Source organism: Prionailurus viverrinus, chromosome C1 (genome assembly GCF_022837055.1).
Source record: "Prionailurus viverrinus isolate Anna chromosome C1, UM_Priviv_1.0, whole genome shotgun sequence".
NCBI classification, from domain to species: Eukaryota; Metazoa; Chordata; class Mammalia; order Carnivora; family Felidae; genus Prionailurus; species Prionailurus viverrinus.
Window position 1 is genome coordinate 176,191,876 of NC_062568.1, and position 17,640 is coordinate 176,209,515.

Sequence of the window (17,640 nt, forward strand, 5' to 3'; positions counted from 1 at the left end):
TGCAATTATTATTTGTAATGCCATGGGCCTTTTTTTTTTTTTTTTTTAATGCAAAGAAATCAGTCTGCCAGAAAGATGTTGAGATCAAGAAGCCTTACAGAGAGCTAGATGGGAGGCTTCTATAAATCTTATAGGAGTTACAGATGACTGCAAAAAGTTCAGAGGATTCTTTTTAGCAAATGTGACCAGAGGTTTTCATGCGGGGATATTGGTGTTTAGTAAGTATGGTTTCCTGAGTCTCTCTCATTCCTTAAATGATTCTTGCTCAGTTTGGTGGCCACACTGATGGTATCAGACTAAGGGAAGCTTGGACACTTCACCCTAAGTACCTTGTGTATTTGTAAAAACTGCCTTTAGTCAACTAAGTTATATGGACCTGGTATTTCATTCCAGTCTAACTTTTCACTGAGTCCCCGAGATCATCTTACTGCCTTGTCCACAAATTATCTAATAATGTCTAGGCATCACTCATATGCAGTTGCATTATGATTAGGTAACAATGAACAGCCTGTGATGGATGAGGAGCCAGGAGCATATAAAGCCCTGAGGATCCAAACGAGGCAGGACTGGGCCCATGGTGGCAACAGCGGAGTGTTAATTTACTGTACTCTCAGTTTTAGAGTAAATTTGCTAAGGATGATAACTGTGACGTAAGCTAAGAAGGTAAAGTATGGTTTATATAAAATTATCAAGGGGCTCATTCTTACGTTGTTTGACAAGATACATAGTATGGCTATAGTTATTTGTCTTTGAAATGCAGCTAGCAGAGATCTAACAACCTATGCTTGCCAGATGCAGAGATGTTACTGACTTGTTTTGAGATATGTACTGTGCATTTTTGTAAATTGTTAAAAATGTTTTACCCGGACTCAGACAAATTTTTTCTCTCCTCATCAGGGTCTGCCCTTCTGGTGGGTGGGTAGAAAAGTATGAAGTAGAGCATATGCTCAGAAAGGTACACATGTTCTAAGTGTACAGCTTGGTGAAGAGTCCTTTCGAAATGTAAAATTATCCCCCCATTAGGACTTTCATCAGACTTAGGAATTAACATTTTCCTCCGTAAAGTTTTTTAACTTGCCATTTTTTAACTTGCTATTTTTTAAACTTGCTATTTCAGTGTTTGTCATGTGTTATTCATTGAACAGATATAATAGGATAGGCTTCAGTGTCAGACATTGTTTAAGAAAATATGCCTCAGAATCAGATCTGGGTTCAAGTTCCTCATCAGGCTGCCTTAAATATTAAATTAGAGAATATATGCAGTGTGTCTGGCACATAACATATAACTAATTAATTTGGTGACTGTTACTGAAGTTTTTTTAAAGATAATTGGGAGGGAAGACAATAGGTAAAATACAAGATAGAAAACATTGTCTGGTAGGCACAACAGAGTATATACTTACACATTAAAATTTTGAATGTTATCAGCCAGAATTTTAATCTTACTTGCCCTTATTTGAAAATGTGATAAATCTACTTTTTAAAAACTGAATATTGGTTAAAATTAAAATGTTAATGGCTGCAAAGCAGCATTTGCAGGTTCAAACATAAGAATAAGACAAACCATTTTGGTTTTTAAGAGAGAACGAGTGAAAGAAACTATAAAATTATTTAAGTTTACAAATACTTGTAATGATCTCTATTCCTTTTGGCACATTATTTTCAAATTGATGTTTTGTCACCAGTTGAATGGATTGAAAAAATTAAGCATATTATTGTGACTTTCTGAAATAAAACTAGTTTTCTACTTACACTTTTTACTTACTAAAGGTAGACTTTATTATGAATTAATTAAATGTCAGTAGTAGTTTTATTAATATGTGTGTTAGTCTGCTATATCGGGTAGGTTTTGCTGTGTAAAAAGCAACGCTAACTTGGTGGCTTAAAATAAAATGTTTCTCACAGTTCTGTGTATTGGTTGAGTGGTTCTTTTGGTTTGAACTGGCAAGGCTGGGGCTGACTTATCTAGGATAGCTTCACTCTGTCTGGCAGTTGGCTGAGTTTCTGGTCTGGGAAGGACTTTATATTCCTGGTAATTGGCTTGATTTTAGCCGGAATGGTGGCCACAATACTTTCGTCTTCTAGTAGCCTAATTTTGGCTCATTCACATGGAGGCAGGATGGTTGTCAAAAAGGAGTAAAAGACTTGAGCACTTTTCAAGACTCTCCTTATGTCACATGCTATTACCCTGTTGGTCAGAGGGACCCACTGTGTTAACAGCATGTTAACAACCACTATTTTCAGCTCTACTGGGAAGGAACAGGATGCATTAAGGATTGGATAGAGTTAGGCAGCATGTATCTGTACTAGATATATCTTAGTTTATAACTTCCTCTGCTAGTATTCAACATTCGTAAACTGTAACCAAGAAAGATGAGGTTAGTTATTTTAGATTTGATATAATCAAAGCAACTTTATAGCACTGTTGAAAGAGATGATTATGGTTCATCTGTGTCTGGAGGTAAGAGATACTAAAAATGTGTGAAGATTTGAAGAAGAGAGTCCAGGGAGTGAGGAGGTGATGAGGGCAAGTAGCAGATTCAGCGAGAATAAAAGAAGTACCATGAGGAAAAGTAGTTTTGGTCAGCAAGGGATTTCAGAGTTTGGAATGCAGTGGATCTGCACAATGACGAAATCTAAGATGAGGTGAGTAAAAGTAATTAAAGCTGAGAAACAGAAGTCTCAGTCCAAGGTCTTGGAAATCTTCACTACTTGAACATTTTATTAAACCTCAAAGGTCCTTGCCTGTGCTAACATTCCTGCTTCTGTGCATCAGTGTGATGTCATAGAGATGGATGAAATGTGATAAGGTAGAAAAATTCTGAATGACTTGAAGTCATTGAACAAGGTGGGAGAAGGTGGGAGCGTATTAATAGCTGCAGAAGGAAGATGAAGAAATAATCGGATGGTGCTGGTTTGTATGAAACCCATGGGCTTATTTTTCCAGTTGGAAAAATACATTTTTTTCCTGTTTACTTTTTTTTTTAATTTTTTTTTAATGTTTATTTATTTTTGAGACAGAGAGAGACAGAGCATGAACGGGGGAGGGGCAGAGAGAGAGGGAGACACAGAATCAGAAACAGGCTCCAGGCTCTGAGCCATCAGCCCAGAGCCCGATGCGGGGCTCGAACTCACGGACCGCGAGATCGTGACCTGGCTGAAGTCGGATGCTTAACCGACTGTGCCACCCAGGCGCCCCCCTGTTTACTTTTTAAAAATATTTGACTCTTCCCTTCTCTGTCACATTTGTATTTTATTAGAATAAATGCCCTTAACGAGCAGGGGAGGGGTTGAGAAAGTAGAGAGGGAGGTAGGATTGATGGGTTTTTAAAATGATTAAAGTTAGAAATACAAAGATTCTCTCACTGTCCATTTTCTCTAATATTGGAAATCTTATAATTCTAGATAATGAGTCAAGAGGTCTTATGTTATTTACTAGTAATCCAAATTTTAAGGCACCTATAGGGCAGGGACTAAATGAAATGTTATCCTAATAACACAAAAAAGTTTGGAAATATAACATTTGTTTTTAAAAACTTAGACTGCTAACCAATTTTACTAGCAGAATACTAGTCATTAACATTTATATGTGTCTTTCATGTCTTCTTACATTTATAAAAATATGGAATCAGAATTAAGATGGAATGACTATTGGTCATTAAATTGTAAAGTTTTGGTTTGAAAGAGATCTTAAAATACTAATCATCTTGTATAATCCAAACAATACATTTCATGAAAACATGTATAAAGCTCTTTTTCAGATGTTTACATTATACGTATGTATATAATCATAGCAGTATAAGTGAAACTTATTTTATGTTTTCTCCATAAAGATGTCATAAGCAACTAATTAGCCATGCGTATTTGTAACATTACTAAAGAGAGTCCTCTTAAACTATATAGTCAGTTACTTGGATACTTTTAATTATAAATGATAAACCAATGTTTACATTCATTTTTTAATATACTGAAAACTAATTTTTCTGACCTTGTTTCTTAGATTTTTCAAATGATTAAATATTGGACTTGTTAGACTTAATACCATATACTTTATTAACTACTAGACAAAGAGTTATCTAGGATAGATAGGAAAGACTAATCTAATTGGCTTTGATAGATTATATGTGCTTTAAATTAATTTAAAAATTTTTTCCTACCTGTAGTTTATATATAGATAGATATATCTACATATATTTCTACATATGTCTTCTGCCTAAGTTAACTTTTATTTTGTATGTTTAGGATAAATTTATTTACCATACGGCTCCAGTTGAAAAATCACACAGCAGACTGCAAAGCAGAACATCAAGATCACAGAAGAAAAAATCCAAGTCACCTGAGAGAAATAAATATTGCATAAATGCAAAAAACTACGAACAGCCTACAATTTCTTCAAAATCACACTCTCCATCTCCCTACACAAAAAGACGCATGTGTGAGCTATCTGAAGACACCAGGCGGCGGCTGGCCCATTTAAATCTGGGACCCTATGAATTCAAAAAAGAAACAGATAAACCTCCATTTGTGATTAGACATGTATGTGTTCTCTTAAACATTTCCATTGGAAACTGATCTAATCTATTCTTTCACTAAAATATTATTCTTGAAACTTCTTTCACTTCTACCTTCTATTAATAATTTATTTTTCCTGAACTGTTAGCCTGGCAATCTAAAATGGAAAATTAGCTTAGAGTAAAAGAACATTCTTTTGTCAGTCTTTAAACCTGACAGAGATCAAGTTCCATTATGAATGCCATGTTAAGTCTTTTAAGCACCCATTTCCTTTCTTCTTATACACTGGACAGTGTAATAACTCTACAAATTGAACTTAGATATAATTGACATTAGGACTAAAATGGCAGAGGAGGGTGTTAAAAGAGGACCAACTTTTCTTTATGAAAAAAGAAGACTCCCTTTTTCTAGCCTTTTTGAAAATTATAATGGCAAGTAAGTTCCCTTTGATATTATGTCCCTTGGATAAACCTTATATAATGGATCTTTGAAGCAAATCATTATTTGATGAGGATGGGAAGGCCTTTGAAAGTGAAGAGAGTTAACTTAGGGTTGTATAGTTCTAATCTTTCCACACAGAAGCCTTTTGATATGGTTTAAGCTTAGAACTTGTGTTCATGTGATAGTTAAGTAGACTTTGGCTAATTTTAAGAGTCTGTAATATTTCAGAATATGTAATAAAGGACCTTCTTAGAATTCTCATAGTTTCTTGAATTTTTGCAAAGAATTTTTATCTTAAAAGTGTTTCTTTAACAAAGACCTACAAATTAATAAAAATTACTCATAAATATATCTAATAATAGTAATGAACATTAAGCTTTAAGTGCCTGTAGAAGCAAAATGCCTTTTGGGATTATATATAAAGTTATCTCTTTTCCTTAAAAATGTTTATTTATTAATTTTTGAGAGAGGGAGAGAAAGAGAGAGCACGAACAGGGAAGGGGCAGAGAGGGAGAGTGAGGGGGAGGAGAGGGAGAATCCCACGCAGTCTCTGCGCTGTCAGCACAAGAGCCTGATACAGGGCTCGGACTCAAGAATCGTGAAGTCATGACCTGACCCAAAATCAAGAGTTGGACGCTTAACCGTCTGAGCCACCTCAGTGTGCCTAAAGTTATTTCTGACTTTAATTCATTTTTTTTATTCTAATATGTAAATATAAATGTAAATATGTAAATATGCTCCTTTGATGGTCTAATGGGTTTTTAAAAATTTTTTTTCCAATGTTTATTTATTTTTGGGACAGAGAGAGACAGAGCATGAACGGGGGAGGGGCAGAGAGAGAGGGAGACGCAGAATTGGAAACAGGCTCCAGGCTCTGAGCCATCAGCCCAGAGCCTGACGCGGGGCTCAAACTCACGGACCGCGAGATCGTGACCTGGCTGAAGTCGGACACTTAACTGACTGCGCCACCTAGGCGCCCCTAATGGGTATTTTAAAACTACACCACCTGAAAGGTTAGTTTTTTTGTGTGACATCTAAGAAAAAATTAAGTGAATTACATTTAAGCAACATTTCATTCCATTTTTATATTTTGACTATGAATCCTTTATTCTTTTAAACTAACAGATTAAAAAAAATTTTTTTTAATGTTTATATTTATTTTTGAGAGAGAGACAGAGCATGAGCGGGGGAGGGACAGAGAGAGAGAGGGAGACACAGAATCCTAAGCAGGCTCCAGGCTCTGAGCTGTCAGCACAGAGCCTGATGCGGTGCTCGAACCCACGAACCGTGAGATTATGACCTGAGCTGAAGTCGGACACTCAACCAACTGAGCCACCCAGGAGCCCCAATGTAACAGATTTTTTAAATTTTACAATGGTTACTTTTAAATGCAAATATTTTATTGAGATGATTGTGATTACATTTGTCTTATTTCTATAGAATTTGTTTATAGGTTCTGGTCACATTTTTTGTTATTTTTTGAACAATATCCAGATAAGATTTATTTGCTTGTTTGATGGCAGTTTCAGAAAACCTTTAATTTTATGACTGCTTACAGTTGTAAATTATTTTGAAAAGAAAGGATATATTAAATTCTAATCTGAAGGAGGGGCACCTGGGTGGCTCAGTCGGTTAAGTGGCCGACTTTGGCTCAGGTCACGATCTCACCGTCGGTGAGTTCAAGCCCCGCGTCGGGCTCTGTGCTGACAGCTCAGAGCCTGGAGCCTGTTTCAGATTCTGTGTCTCCCTCTCTCTCTGACCCTCCCCCGTTCATGCTCTGTCTGTCTCTGTCTCAAAAATAAATAAACGTTAAAAAAAAAATTAAAAAAAAATTCTAATCTGAAGGAATAGTAGCATTTTAATTAAAATGCCTATGTACAAAGATAACCAGTAATATTTATTGGGAGTTAGCCACAAAACAAAATTGTTTAGGGAAATAACTGCTCTTAAAATTCTTACTAAATTATTGTTTTTCACATCAGTGTTCAAAATGGAATAATCCTAATCCTGCTTGGTATAAACTTTAATGTTTTTATTTAAGAGATTTCCCTTGCAGCTTTTCAATAGACAGGAAAAAAATGCATACTTCTACGCCTACAGTTAGAAAATTGCTTACATTATTGTATAGGAAACTGGAGTTTTCCAGTTGTGTTTGCATAGAGATGTCTCTTTTCCCCCATAACCATTTATGATTTTAAAAGCACTTAACAGGAGTGCCAGGGTGGCTCAGTCAGTTAAGCATCTGACTTCAGTTCATGTCATGATCTTACAGTTCATGGATTCGAGTCCCACGTGCTGACAGCTCAGAGCCTGGAGCCTGCTTCGGATTCTGTGTCTCCCTCTCTCTCTGCCCCTCCCCTGCTCACACTCTGTCTCTTTCTCTCTCTCTCTCAAAAATAAAACATTAAAATAAATAAATAAATAAATAAATAAATAAATAAATAAATAAAAGCATTTAACAAATTGATAACATTTTAATTTCATACATGCACATATAAAAAGTTAATACTTTTAGGAAAGACATTCTAGTTTTGCATACATTGTGTGAAAAATAGTCATAAAGAGTAAGGGGCAGTTTCAAGAAAGCAACTAACACGCTCCCAAACTAACTGGCACAACCATTCCAGAAAAGTTAAATGGAATTATTTTCTTTTTCATTTATACAGAATAGGATCTTTTTTTTTTTCTGTTGTGGTCAAATACTTGTAACATAAAATTTACCATTTCAACCATTTTAAAGTATATGATTTAGTGGCATTAAATGCATTCATATTGTGCAACTGTCACTCCTATCTAGTTCCAGAACTTTTTCATCATCCCAAACAGAAACCCTGTATTCATTAAGTATTCACTCACCATTTCTCCCTTTCCTCAGCCCCTGGCAGCCATTAATCTACTTTCTATCAGGAAGTGGATTTTCCTCTTCTGTCATTTCACCTAAGTGGAATCCTACAAAATGTAGACTTTTCTGTCTGGCTTTTTCCATTTAGCACAGTGTTTTCTTTCATTCATGGTATAGCATGTATCAGTACTTGATCCTTTTTTGGTCGACTAATATTTCATCGTATGGACATGTACCGCATTTTGTTTATCCGGTCATCTGTTGATGGATGGGCTTTTTTCACCTTTGGGTTATGTGCATAATGCTTCTAGTCATGTTAATACACAAGTTTCAACTTGAGTACCTGTTTTAGTGCCTATTGTTTTAATACCTAGGAGTGGAATTGCTGGGTCACGTGGTATGTGCTATGCATGTTTCTAACTTGTTGAGAAATTGTCAGACTGTTTTCCACAGTGGTGGTCCCATTTTACCTTGTCCCCAGCAGTGTTTCAGGCTTTACTTTATCCACCTTCTCACTAACACTTATTATTTTGTTTTGTTTTCTTTTTATTATAGCCATCCTAGGGGGTGTGGAGTGGTCTCTCATTGTGGGTTTTTTTTTTTTCTCATTGTGGTTTTGATTTGCATTTCCTCATAAGTAATGATCTTGTGCATCTTTTCATGTGCTTGTTAGGCATTTCTGTATTTCCTTTGGAGAAACATTCATTCAGGTCCTTTGTCCATTTTTAATTGGGTTGTTTATCTTTTTGTTGTTGAATTGTAAATTTTCTTTATATATTAGGATTCTAGATACTTATATAATTTATAAATATTTGTCTTTTCACTCTCCTTTTTAAAAATTAATTTTTTTTAGTTTATGGTAAGATATACACAATATAAAATTTACTATTTTAATCATTTTTAAGTGATTAAGTGAAACTGTATTCCTACCTTAACATATACTCCTTAGTTTGTGGAAAAGATTTGGGAAGCACCATAGTTAAAACTCAAGTATAACTCAGTGGTGTTAAGTACGTTTATATCATGAAGTAGTATCTTTCACTATGATTTTGATTTGCATTTCCCTAATGATTAGTGATATCAACATTTTTTCTTGTGTTTATTGGTCATTTGTATATCTTTTGGAGAAATGTGTATTTAAGTTCTCTGCTCACTTTTTAATTGAGGGTTTTTTTTTTTAAGTTGTAGAAGTTTCTTCATATATTTTGGATATTAATGCCTTAATAGATAATTATTTGCAAGTTATTTTTATTCCAAGGGTTGCTTTTCACTCTCTTAATATCGTCCTTTTAATGTACTAAGTTTTTAATTTTGATGAATAGAGCTATCTTTTTTATTATTTACATCACTCTGACTTTTTTATTCTTCATTAGAAAACATGCTTAACTGTTATTAACTGTAGGCTATGAAGCACTGCGCATGCTGGGCTCTGAACACAGCCAAATAATGACACTGTTTGGATTCAACATCTATATAAGTAGCAAATGTGGCAAATTTTTAAATGTGGCAAAATAGATTCCTCTTTTTGTAACTTTGTAATGGAAAGCCACCTACACAATGGGGTAGTGGGCATTTTAACTATAAATCTGTTCATTTGAAAGTAGACTCAGTATATAATTAGAGATTTCTGAAGTTTAATTTCAATTTTATTTAAACATGAACAGCAAAATACTCAACTAAGCTCTGGCTTTGGGATATGCCTGAACCATAATAGGCACTATCACATTAACCTGATGACTAATGGTCTATGTACTTGAGTTGATTTTCTGGTGCCATGAGACTGGAAGAACATTTAAGTTCTTTTTGACTTTATGAAATCCTTCTTCTTCCAGGTCGACCCTCCAAGTCCCAGGGCTGATGCTTTATTTGGTTCTTCGGGCAGAGACTGTGAAAGAGATGGATGGTCCAGGATGCACAATGGTAAGCTAAAAGTTATTTCTCTTCATTGCTTTACTTGCCTTGGCTACAGTCAAGCCTTTAACTTGACATCAGTGAACTAAAATAGAATCTTTGCTGTATTATTAGGTAGTAAGGCATATGCTACTTTTTTTACAACTTGTGGGACACCCATATAGGTACTTCAAAAATAATAGAATTTTTGTGCTGCTATAAACTAATCTCTCTCTTTGAGATTCAACATACAGAGTAGCATATTAAAGACTAATACCTTTTAGTGGAAAAAAAACCAACTTGATTTTGTTTTGCTCAACAAGTTCTAAAATTATTTGACTATGGAACTATTTTCCTACCTTAACATATACCCCTTAGTTTGTAGAAAAGATTTGGAAAGCACCATAGTAAAAAGTTCAAGGTTATGGGTTTTAGACATAAAATTATACATATATTTGAATACTTGTTCTGTCACTTATTTATAGATTGGGCATTCTTGAACAAATCATTTTAACTACTTTGATAATCAGTATATTAAAGAATGAAGAGGGGTGCGTGGGTGGCTCAGTCGGTTAAGCATCTGACTTTGGCTCAGGCCATGATCTCACGGTTTGTGGGTTTGAGCCCTGCATTGGCCTCTCTGCTGACAGCTCAGAACCTGGAGCCTGCTTCAGAATCTGTGTCTCCCTTTCTCTCTGCCCCTCCCTGGCTCATGCTGTGTCTCTCTGTCCTCCCAAAAATAAATAAATAAAAACATTAAAAAAAAAAAAGTGAAGATAACCCAGTAAATGTGACCATGTAAAATGCCCTAGCACACAGGCCTTAGTAAATTTCAGCTGTCAATATAATAATTATTTATTATTATATTTATGAAGAGATAATGTCTTTTATGTTTAATTTATAAGAATCTTTTTTATTGTAGGCCCTGGTTCTAAGGGTTAGATAAATTACTACTTAAGTTCAATGTGATAATGAAGATGACTTTTAGGAAGAAGATTAAATAGTATTTTATAATTAGGGATATTTGAGTGTCATATCTATAGTCATTGACTGGTCGGTCAGCAACATTCCCCAGCAGCCTTTAAGTGAATTCATTACACACTGAGGAAGGCATAGAAAAAGAAAAATGAGACAGAGTGAAAAAAAACACAATCATAACTTATAGTGAGCTCCCATCTCTTTCTGTTTCTAAACTGTAGTGTGCAATCTCTCTCTCTCTCTCCCTTTTTAATGTTTCAGAGAAGAAATGAAACATTCTTCTCTGAGAACATGCAGAATTTGTGCTCATTTATTTAGCTTTTTTAGCGTTAACAGGGAGATAGATGTGGTAATCAATAAGTCTTTTATTACCATGGTAGCAGATTATATGAAATTAGGAACAGATGTTATACTTTGTTTCCCCTCTTGGAAGAAATTTATGGCCATGGAAAATAAGGTTTAAGAAAATCGAAAATAACTCCAATGTAGATGTTTCTTTGGAAGATGTTTTTAGAATGCACTGAAGCGTCTGATGTCTCTTGACAATTATAATATATTTGCCAGCAGAACTGTTAAAGTTTCAGTAACTTTTGATCGATGCAGCCAGCTACCTATGTGAAGTACAATCAGAGAGGTCATTAGTGAGGTCCACATTTTTTCCTTTAACTTTCTATTTAGACATAATTTCAGACTTAAAGAAAAGTTGAAATAATAAAAAGATCCCCATTATACCTTTTAGAATCCTCAAATGCTAATATTTGCTTTCCCTCTTCCTCTCTATCTCCTTCCCCTCCCTGCCTCCATATCTGTATGTATGTTTGTGTATTAACTTTCTTTTGACAAGTACATTGCTATGGACAGAATTGTGTCCCTCCAAGATTTTTATGCTGAAACTCTAACCCTAAATGTGCTGGTATTTGGAGATAGGGCCTTTGGAAGGTAATTACAGTTAGATAAGGTTAGGAGGTTGGGGCTCTCACGATAGGATCAATGCCCTTATAAGAAGAGAAACCAGAGATCTTGCTTTTTCTCTCTGCCTTGTGAGGACACAGGCAGTAGGTAGATGGCTACCTTCAAGCCAGAGCCAGAGCTCTTCATGGAACCTGACTGCACTGGCACCTGGATTTCAGACTTCCAGCCTCCAGAACGGAGAGATAGATGTCTGTTGTGTAATCCCTTTGGTCTGTGGCATTTTGTTATGGCAGCCCGAGGAGACTAATACAGATATTATCTTATGTGATGCAATTATGAAAAGCAGAAAATTAACAGTGATATAATCATCATCATCATCATCATCATCATCATCATCATAGGCTAATCTATAAACCTAAATCACATTTGGCCGCTTGTCCTAATAATATCTTTATAGCAAAAGAAATTCCACATCACGCATGGCCTTAAGTCGCCGTGTGTCTTTAGTTTTCTTTAAAATGGATCAATTCTTTAATCTTTTTTTGTGTTTGACATTGATAATTTTGAAGAGTTCAGGACAGTTATTTGATAGAATGTCTCTCAATTTGGGTTTGTTTGATTTTTCCTCATGATTAGATTTAGGTTATTCATTCCCCCGAGAATACAACAGAAGCGATGCGTGCAACATGCCAGGAAGTATGTCACATTGCTTTGTTACTGGTGATATTCATTTGCTTACTTAATTAAGATGGGGTCTGCTAGATTTCTCTGTCACAAAGGTGCTATTTCTTCTCTTTGTAATTAGTGGGGAGATACTCTGAGACTATTATATCCTCTTACTCCTCAACTTTGACCCCTGTAGCATATACTGATGATTCTTGCTTGAAATAATTTATTACTGGAAAGTTTGCCAAACAGTGATTTTTAAAAATTCTATTCTTTGTACATTTATTACTTGTCTTTTAAAGAAAGGGTTTTTCCATTTCATTTCTCTACTTTAAAGTCCCTATTCTTTTGACTGCCTTTTTTCCCCCTTTCTGACAATTGAGTGGTTGTGTTTTGGGGTCTCATCCACTTTTTAAATACATGTGGGAATTTCTTATGATAGAGTCTCTTAAGAAAGAGTGAATTTTCACTAATGACTAATATTACTTTAATGGAAATTCTTAAACATTTTCTTACCAAATTATCTTGCCTAAATTTTTTTTAAGTTTTTATAGGATACCATTTCACCGCCATTGACTATTTTAGTCATCATAATAATTGCGTGAGGATGAATTTAACTATATTTGATCAAGAAAAATGACAGAGAGGCCTGGACAGGTTAAGTGGCTTATTAAAGAGTTCCAGAACAGCCCTGGTCAGTCTGGGGTCCAGGGCTTCTCACCACAACTTCCTTCCTCCCACCCTCCTAATACTTTCTCTACTTCCACTCAGGTGTTTTGTTTTGTTTTTAAGATACATTTTTCAAGCACATTTTTTCTTTCTTTGGCATTTCCATAGTGGATCATTCTAATTGTAATTTGTGCAGTCCCTTTGAAGAGATGCAACATGTCTTGTGCTGCAAGAATGTTTCTAAGCTTTATCCAATCATTGATGTTTTTGAAAAGGAAATTGAAGGCATCATCCTGGTCCCTTTTTTATTTGCTTGGAATTTGAAAAGCCGTTAGATTCTGTCTCCTCCTTGGAGGAAACTTGCTTATTACCTTCATTTGAAGATTCTTTTCTGAGTTTCATTTCTACCTAAAATTGTAATCCTTTATGAGCTTTCACTAATCCCTATGTTTGATGGTTTTTGTTTGTAAAATAAATTGGAAATTACATTCCAAATCCTAATATGTCATAATTTGAATAGATAGCAATAAATGGTAACATTTTACTGTTCTGAGTAAAATAGCATATCATCATCATGTTTATACTTATTAACAAAATATCTTGTTTTGTCTTTAATTACATGTGTGCCTCCTCCTCTCATAGACCAGTGGGCATCTGAACTGTGTCATTTTTGGGAACTCCTTTTTTAGTTTCTTCATTTCTCTATTATTTATTAAACATCTTTTACAGCTTTAGTAAGCTATACCTTATATATCATAAAATTCAGCTGTTTTGAGCACAAAACTGAAGGATTTTGAATTTGCACCATTGTAAAATCTCCACAATCCATTTTTAGAATATTTTAATCATCCAAAAGAGTTTCCTCATACCCATTGGCAGTAAATGTATATTCCCAACCTGAGTCCCTGGATTGTTTCCACTTTTTGGCTATTATGGAGGATGCTATTTTGAACGTTTGCATTGAAGTCTTTGCATAGATACATCGTTCTATTTCTTTGGAATAGATACCTAAGAGTGGAATTGCCAGTTCATCTGGTAAATTTATGTTTAACTTTTTAAGAAATGGCCAACTGTTTTCCAACATGACTGTGCCATTTTCCATTCCCACCGGCAGTATATGATGGTCTAATTTCTCCACATCTTTGACAACACTTGTTATTCCCTTTGTCTCACTGCAATTGTAATTTATATTTAACTAATAGCACTTAATGTTTTCTTCATGTGCTTATTAGGTATTTATTTATCTTTTTTGATGACCATCACCCTTCCAATCACTGATAAGTTTGCTGTTTGCTAAACTTCAGACAAGAAAAAAATAGTGAGGGGGAAAGTCTGAGACTTTTGCTACTGAGACTTCAGACAAAATTAGTAATAAGAAAGATGAGAACATCAGAGGTCAGAGTAAACAGTTTCCGGTCAACGTATCACAAGTGAACCAGAGATAGAAAACACATGTTATGTGTCTTTCCTTTTTAGAAGGTTGGATCCCCTGAGGGATATTAAATGCTGGTTTTATTTTATAAAGCTGGACTTCTTAGCTTTGCTTCCAGTAATAGAGACTGGCATATAGCAAATGCATGGCTGTGTGCTCCATGAAGATTCACAGGAGAGCAGAAGCCAACGTTAGGGTGTTGTGTGGGCATTGGGATAGCAGTAGGGTAATTGCTGATAAAGGACTCCAGGGGCATGCTCTTTGAAGGTTCATAGGCACACATATTTGTCAACAGGAATGTTTTGCAATAGAGTAGCACTAACTACCAGAATGGAGTTCAATTCCTTGAAATTAGGAAAAAGGAAGATGATAGTACCCTTCAACGTAGGATAGTATACAGGTTGCCAAGATAGGGATTGACTCATAGGGAACACATGTTGGCAGTAACCATCAGAATGGGGCTCAAGAATTAAGTTGATAGAAGGAATTAGCTGATACAGAGTTGCAAGCTCTGCACATGCAGATAAATAAATAAAGCAAGCACAAAGCTTGCTTAAGCAAGCACATGCATGTGTGCAAGCTCTCTGGTGTCTCTTCTTATAAGGGCACTCTTTCTACCACAAGGGACCTACCTTTGTGACCAGTCTAATCCTAATGACTACCCAAAAGTCCCATCTCCACATACCATCACCTTGGGGGTTAGGGCTTCAACATATCAATTTTGGGAGGATATAGCATTTAGTTCATAACATCTATTTCATGAGGTTATTAGAGAATCAAATAATAGTCAATATTTATTGCATGTGTATTTTCTGCTGGCCTCTATTTTAAGTACTACTATTTTATTGGTTAGTTAAGATAACCTCAAGAATGTTAGAAACTATTATTTTACAGATGAAGAGGTTTAAAGAAGTAAAGTCAAAGTTGGTCAAGATCACACACACACATCACATTACACACACTAATCTGAATTAGCTTTTAATTTTTCTTCATACTTTTCTTAAGTGTGGCCCATGCATTAAGGTCCAGGTTAGCTTTCTTGTCCTTTAGGAATTTTTTTCTGATTGCTTTAGTTTTGAGAGATTTATTTCTGATAGGACTTACTAATTGCATTAATTGCTTGTACCATTCTGACTTCACACTCTTCTTATATGATGCTGTTATTCAACTTTGTATAACTTAACCCAAGTAAAGTACAAGCATTTTAGGACTGCAGGCCATGACTTTTTATGTCTTTTATCTCCTGCTTTTAGAAGATAGTTAGTGAGTAATTATTGGTAAGAGTGATTTAGGGCAAACATTGGGAACCTCAGTAACAGCTTGATTTCTAAAAATAAAAAAATTACAAATCTGTCGTATTAGGGTAAGTTTATAAATGTTTTAATACACTGATACTTTTCATATTACATTAGCTGCAAGAAAGAACATATACCAAGTTCAGAAATTATTACCTTAATTTTCAAAGTTAACATGTGTGGAGAATTAGGTTCATTATGTCCTTATCATTCTTTTATTTCTCCTGCTCCTGTGGCCATGCTGTACATTATTAGACTTTATGGAAGAGGAGTTGAGATGGGATTTATTTTATTTGTAATTTTGAAAAGCCCTTGAAGTAAGTTGAGTCTTACTGAATTACATGGTGAGGTTGGCCTTGTGTGAAAGACATTGATATTTCAGCTATTCTCTATGATGATTCAGGACACTTGGAAAAAAAACAAGATCTTGTGCCGTAAAAGATAGGTGATTAATTGACTGAATATAGACTAGGTCTCTATATAGTCTTTTTTTTTTTTTTGATATGATGGCATGGGAAAGTAAAATATAGAATGTTAGAGTGCTTTTGACTAGAATGTATGAGAAGTAGTGGTCATGATGTGCTTGAATGTCAATATATAGAGATTATAGTAGTTAAATGTTGACTTCCTTAAGCAATGAGTAAAAACCCAAAATCTGCATGTGTAATATAGTGGTCCTTACCCTGGGAGAGATTTAGAATAGTTTTATAATCCACTTTGTTACAGATACTGTGCTAGAAACTTTTATAAGCTGTGTAATTTAATCATTACTATGACTCTGTGAATCAAAGTAGCCATTGTCTTCATACTTTTTAAAAAAAAAATTTTTTTTAACGTTTATTTATTTTTGAGACAGAGAGAGACAGAGCATGAATGGGGGGAGGGTCAGAGAGAGAGAGGGAGACACAGAATCTGAAGCAGGATCCAGGCTCTGAGCTGTCAGCACAGAGCCCAACGGGGGGCTCGAACTCACGGACCGCGAGATCACGACCTGAGCCGAAGTCGGACGCTCAACCGACTGAGCCACCCAGGCGCCCCATCTTCATACTTTTAAAATGAGGAAAGAAACACAGATTAATTCTATAACTTGATCAAGGCAATATGTTCGATAAGTGGTAGAGTCAGAAATTGCAGCTAGGCTTGTTGACTTAGAATTTGACAGTAATGATGTTGATGATGGTGTTAATAATAGTAGCTAACATTTATTTTAATGCCTTACATGTGATCTCTAATATAATATTTAAAGCAGATTATGATGAGATAGATGAGGAATCTGAGACTTAGAAAGGTTGAATAATGAGGCTGAAGTTATACAAGAGGTGCTGGGGACTGGACCGTAATGCAGATCTATTTGTCAACAAGGTCTATACACTTATGCTACCACATGAGCTACCACACTCTGAAGCTGGTCCTGTTTCCATTATACTCACTCAAATCAAGCATGGATTCACATACAGTTTGATAATATCTATCAAATATATACATTCAAATTATATTTTGTCATAAACTGGTTTATCAATTAAAGATTATCCATTTCATATAGGCAAATTGGATTAGCAACAAAAAAATTATTCCGGTCTATATTCTGATATATCCTACTCTAATGAAAATAGTATTTGTGGAATCACTTAATTATTGAAGAACTGATACAGATTTTTAAAATAAAGTTTATTTATTTTGAGAGAGAGAGAGCACAAGCATGCACAAGCAGAGGAGGGGCAGAGAGAGAGGGAGTGAGAATCCCAAGCAGACTCCATGCTGCCAGCACAGAGCCCCATGTGGGGCTTGATCCCACAAACTGTGAGATCATGACCCAAGCTAAAATCGAGTCAGATGCCTAGCTGTAGGAGCCACCCAGGTGCCCCAAGAACTGACACAGATTTTAACTTGTGTTATATCATCTTTACTTATAAAACATTGTTAATGGACTTTAAGGTATTTCTGAAAACTGCTGTATGAAATTATAATCATAGAAATAGAATTGCAAAAACCAAAAATGAACC

At 35.2% G+C, this 17,640-nt stretch overlaps 1 protein-coding gene across 3 annotated transcripts in view; it reads left to right on the top strand.

The window, feature by feature from the left end:
• SPATA6 (spermatogenesis associated 6) overlaps positions 1 to 17,640 on the top strand; it is a 143,401-nt gene that overhangs the window by 64,078 nt on the left and 61,683 nt on the right. For all 3 annotated transcript variants that reach the window (XM_047873115.1, XM_047873116.1, XM_047873113.1), the window contains exons 7-8: positions 4,243 to 4,536; positions 9,628 to 9,715. In XM_047873115.1, coding sequence (XP_047729071.1) covers positions 4,243 to 4,536; positions 9,628 to 9,715 — 382 coding nt within the window. The remainder of the gene's footprint in view (positions 1 to 4,242; positions 4,537 to 9,627; positions 9,716 to 17,640) is intronic.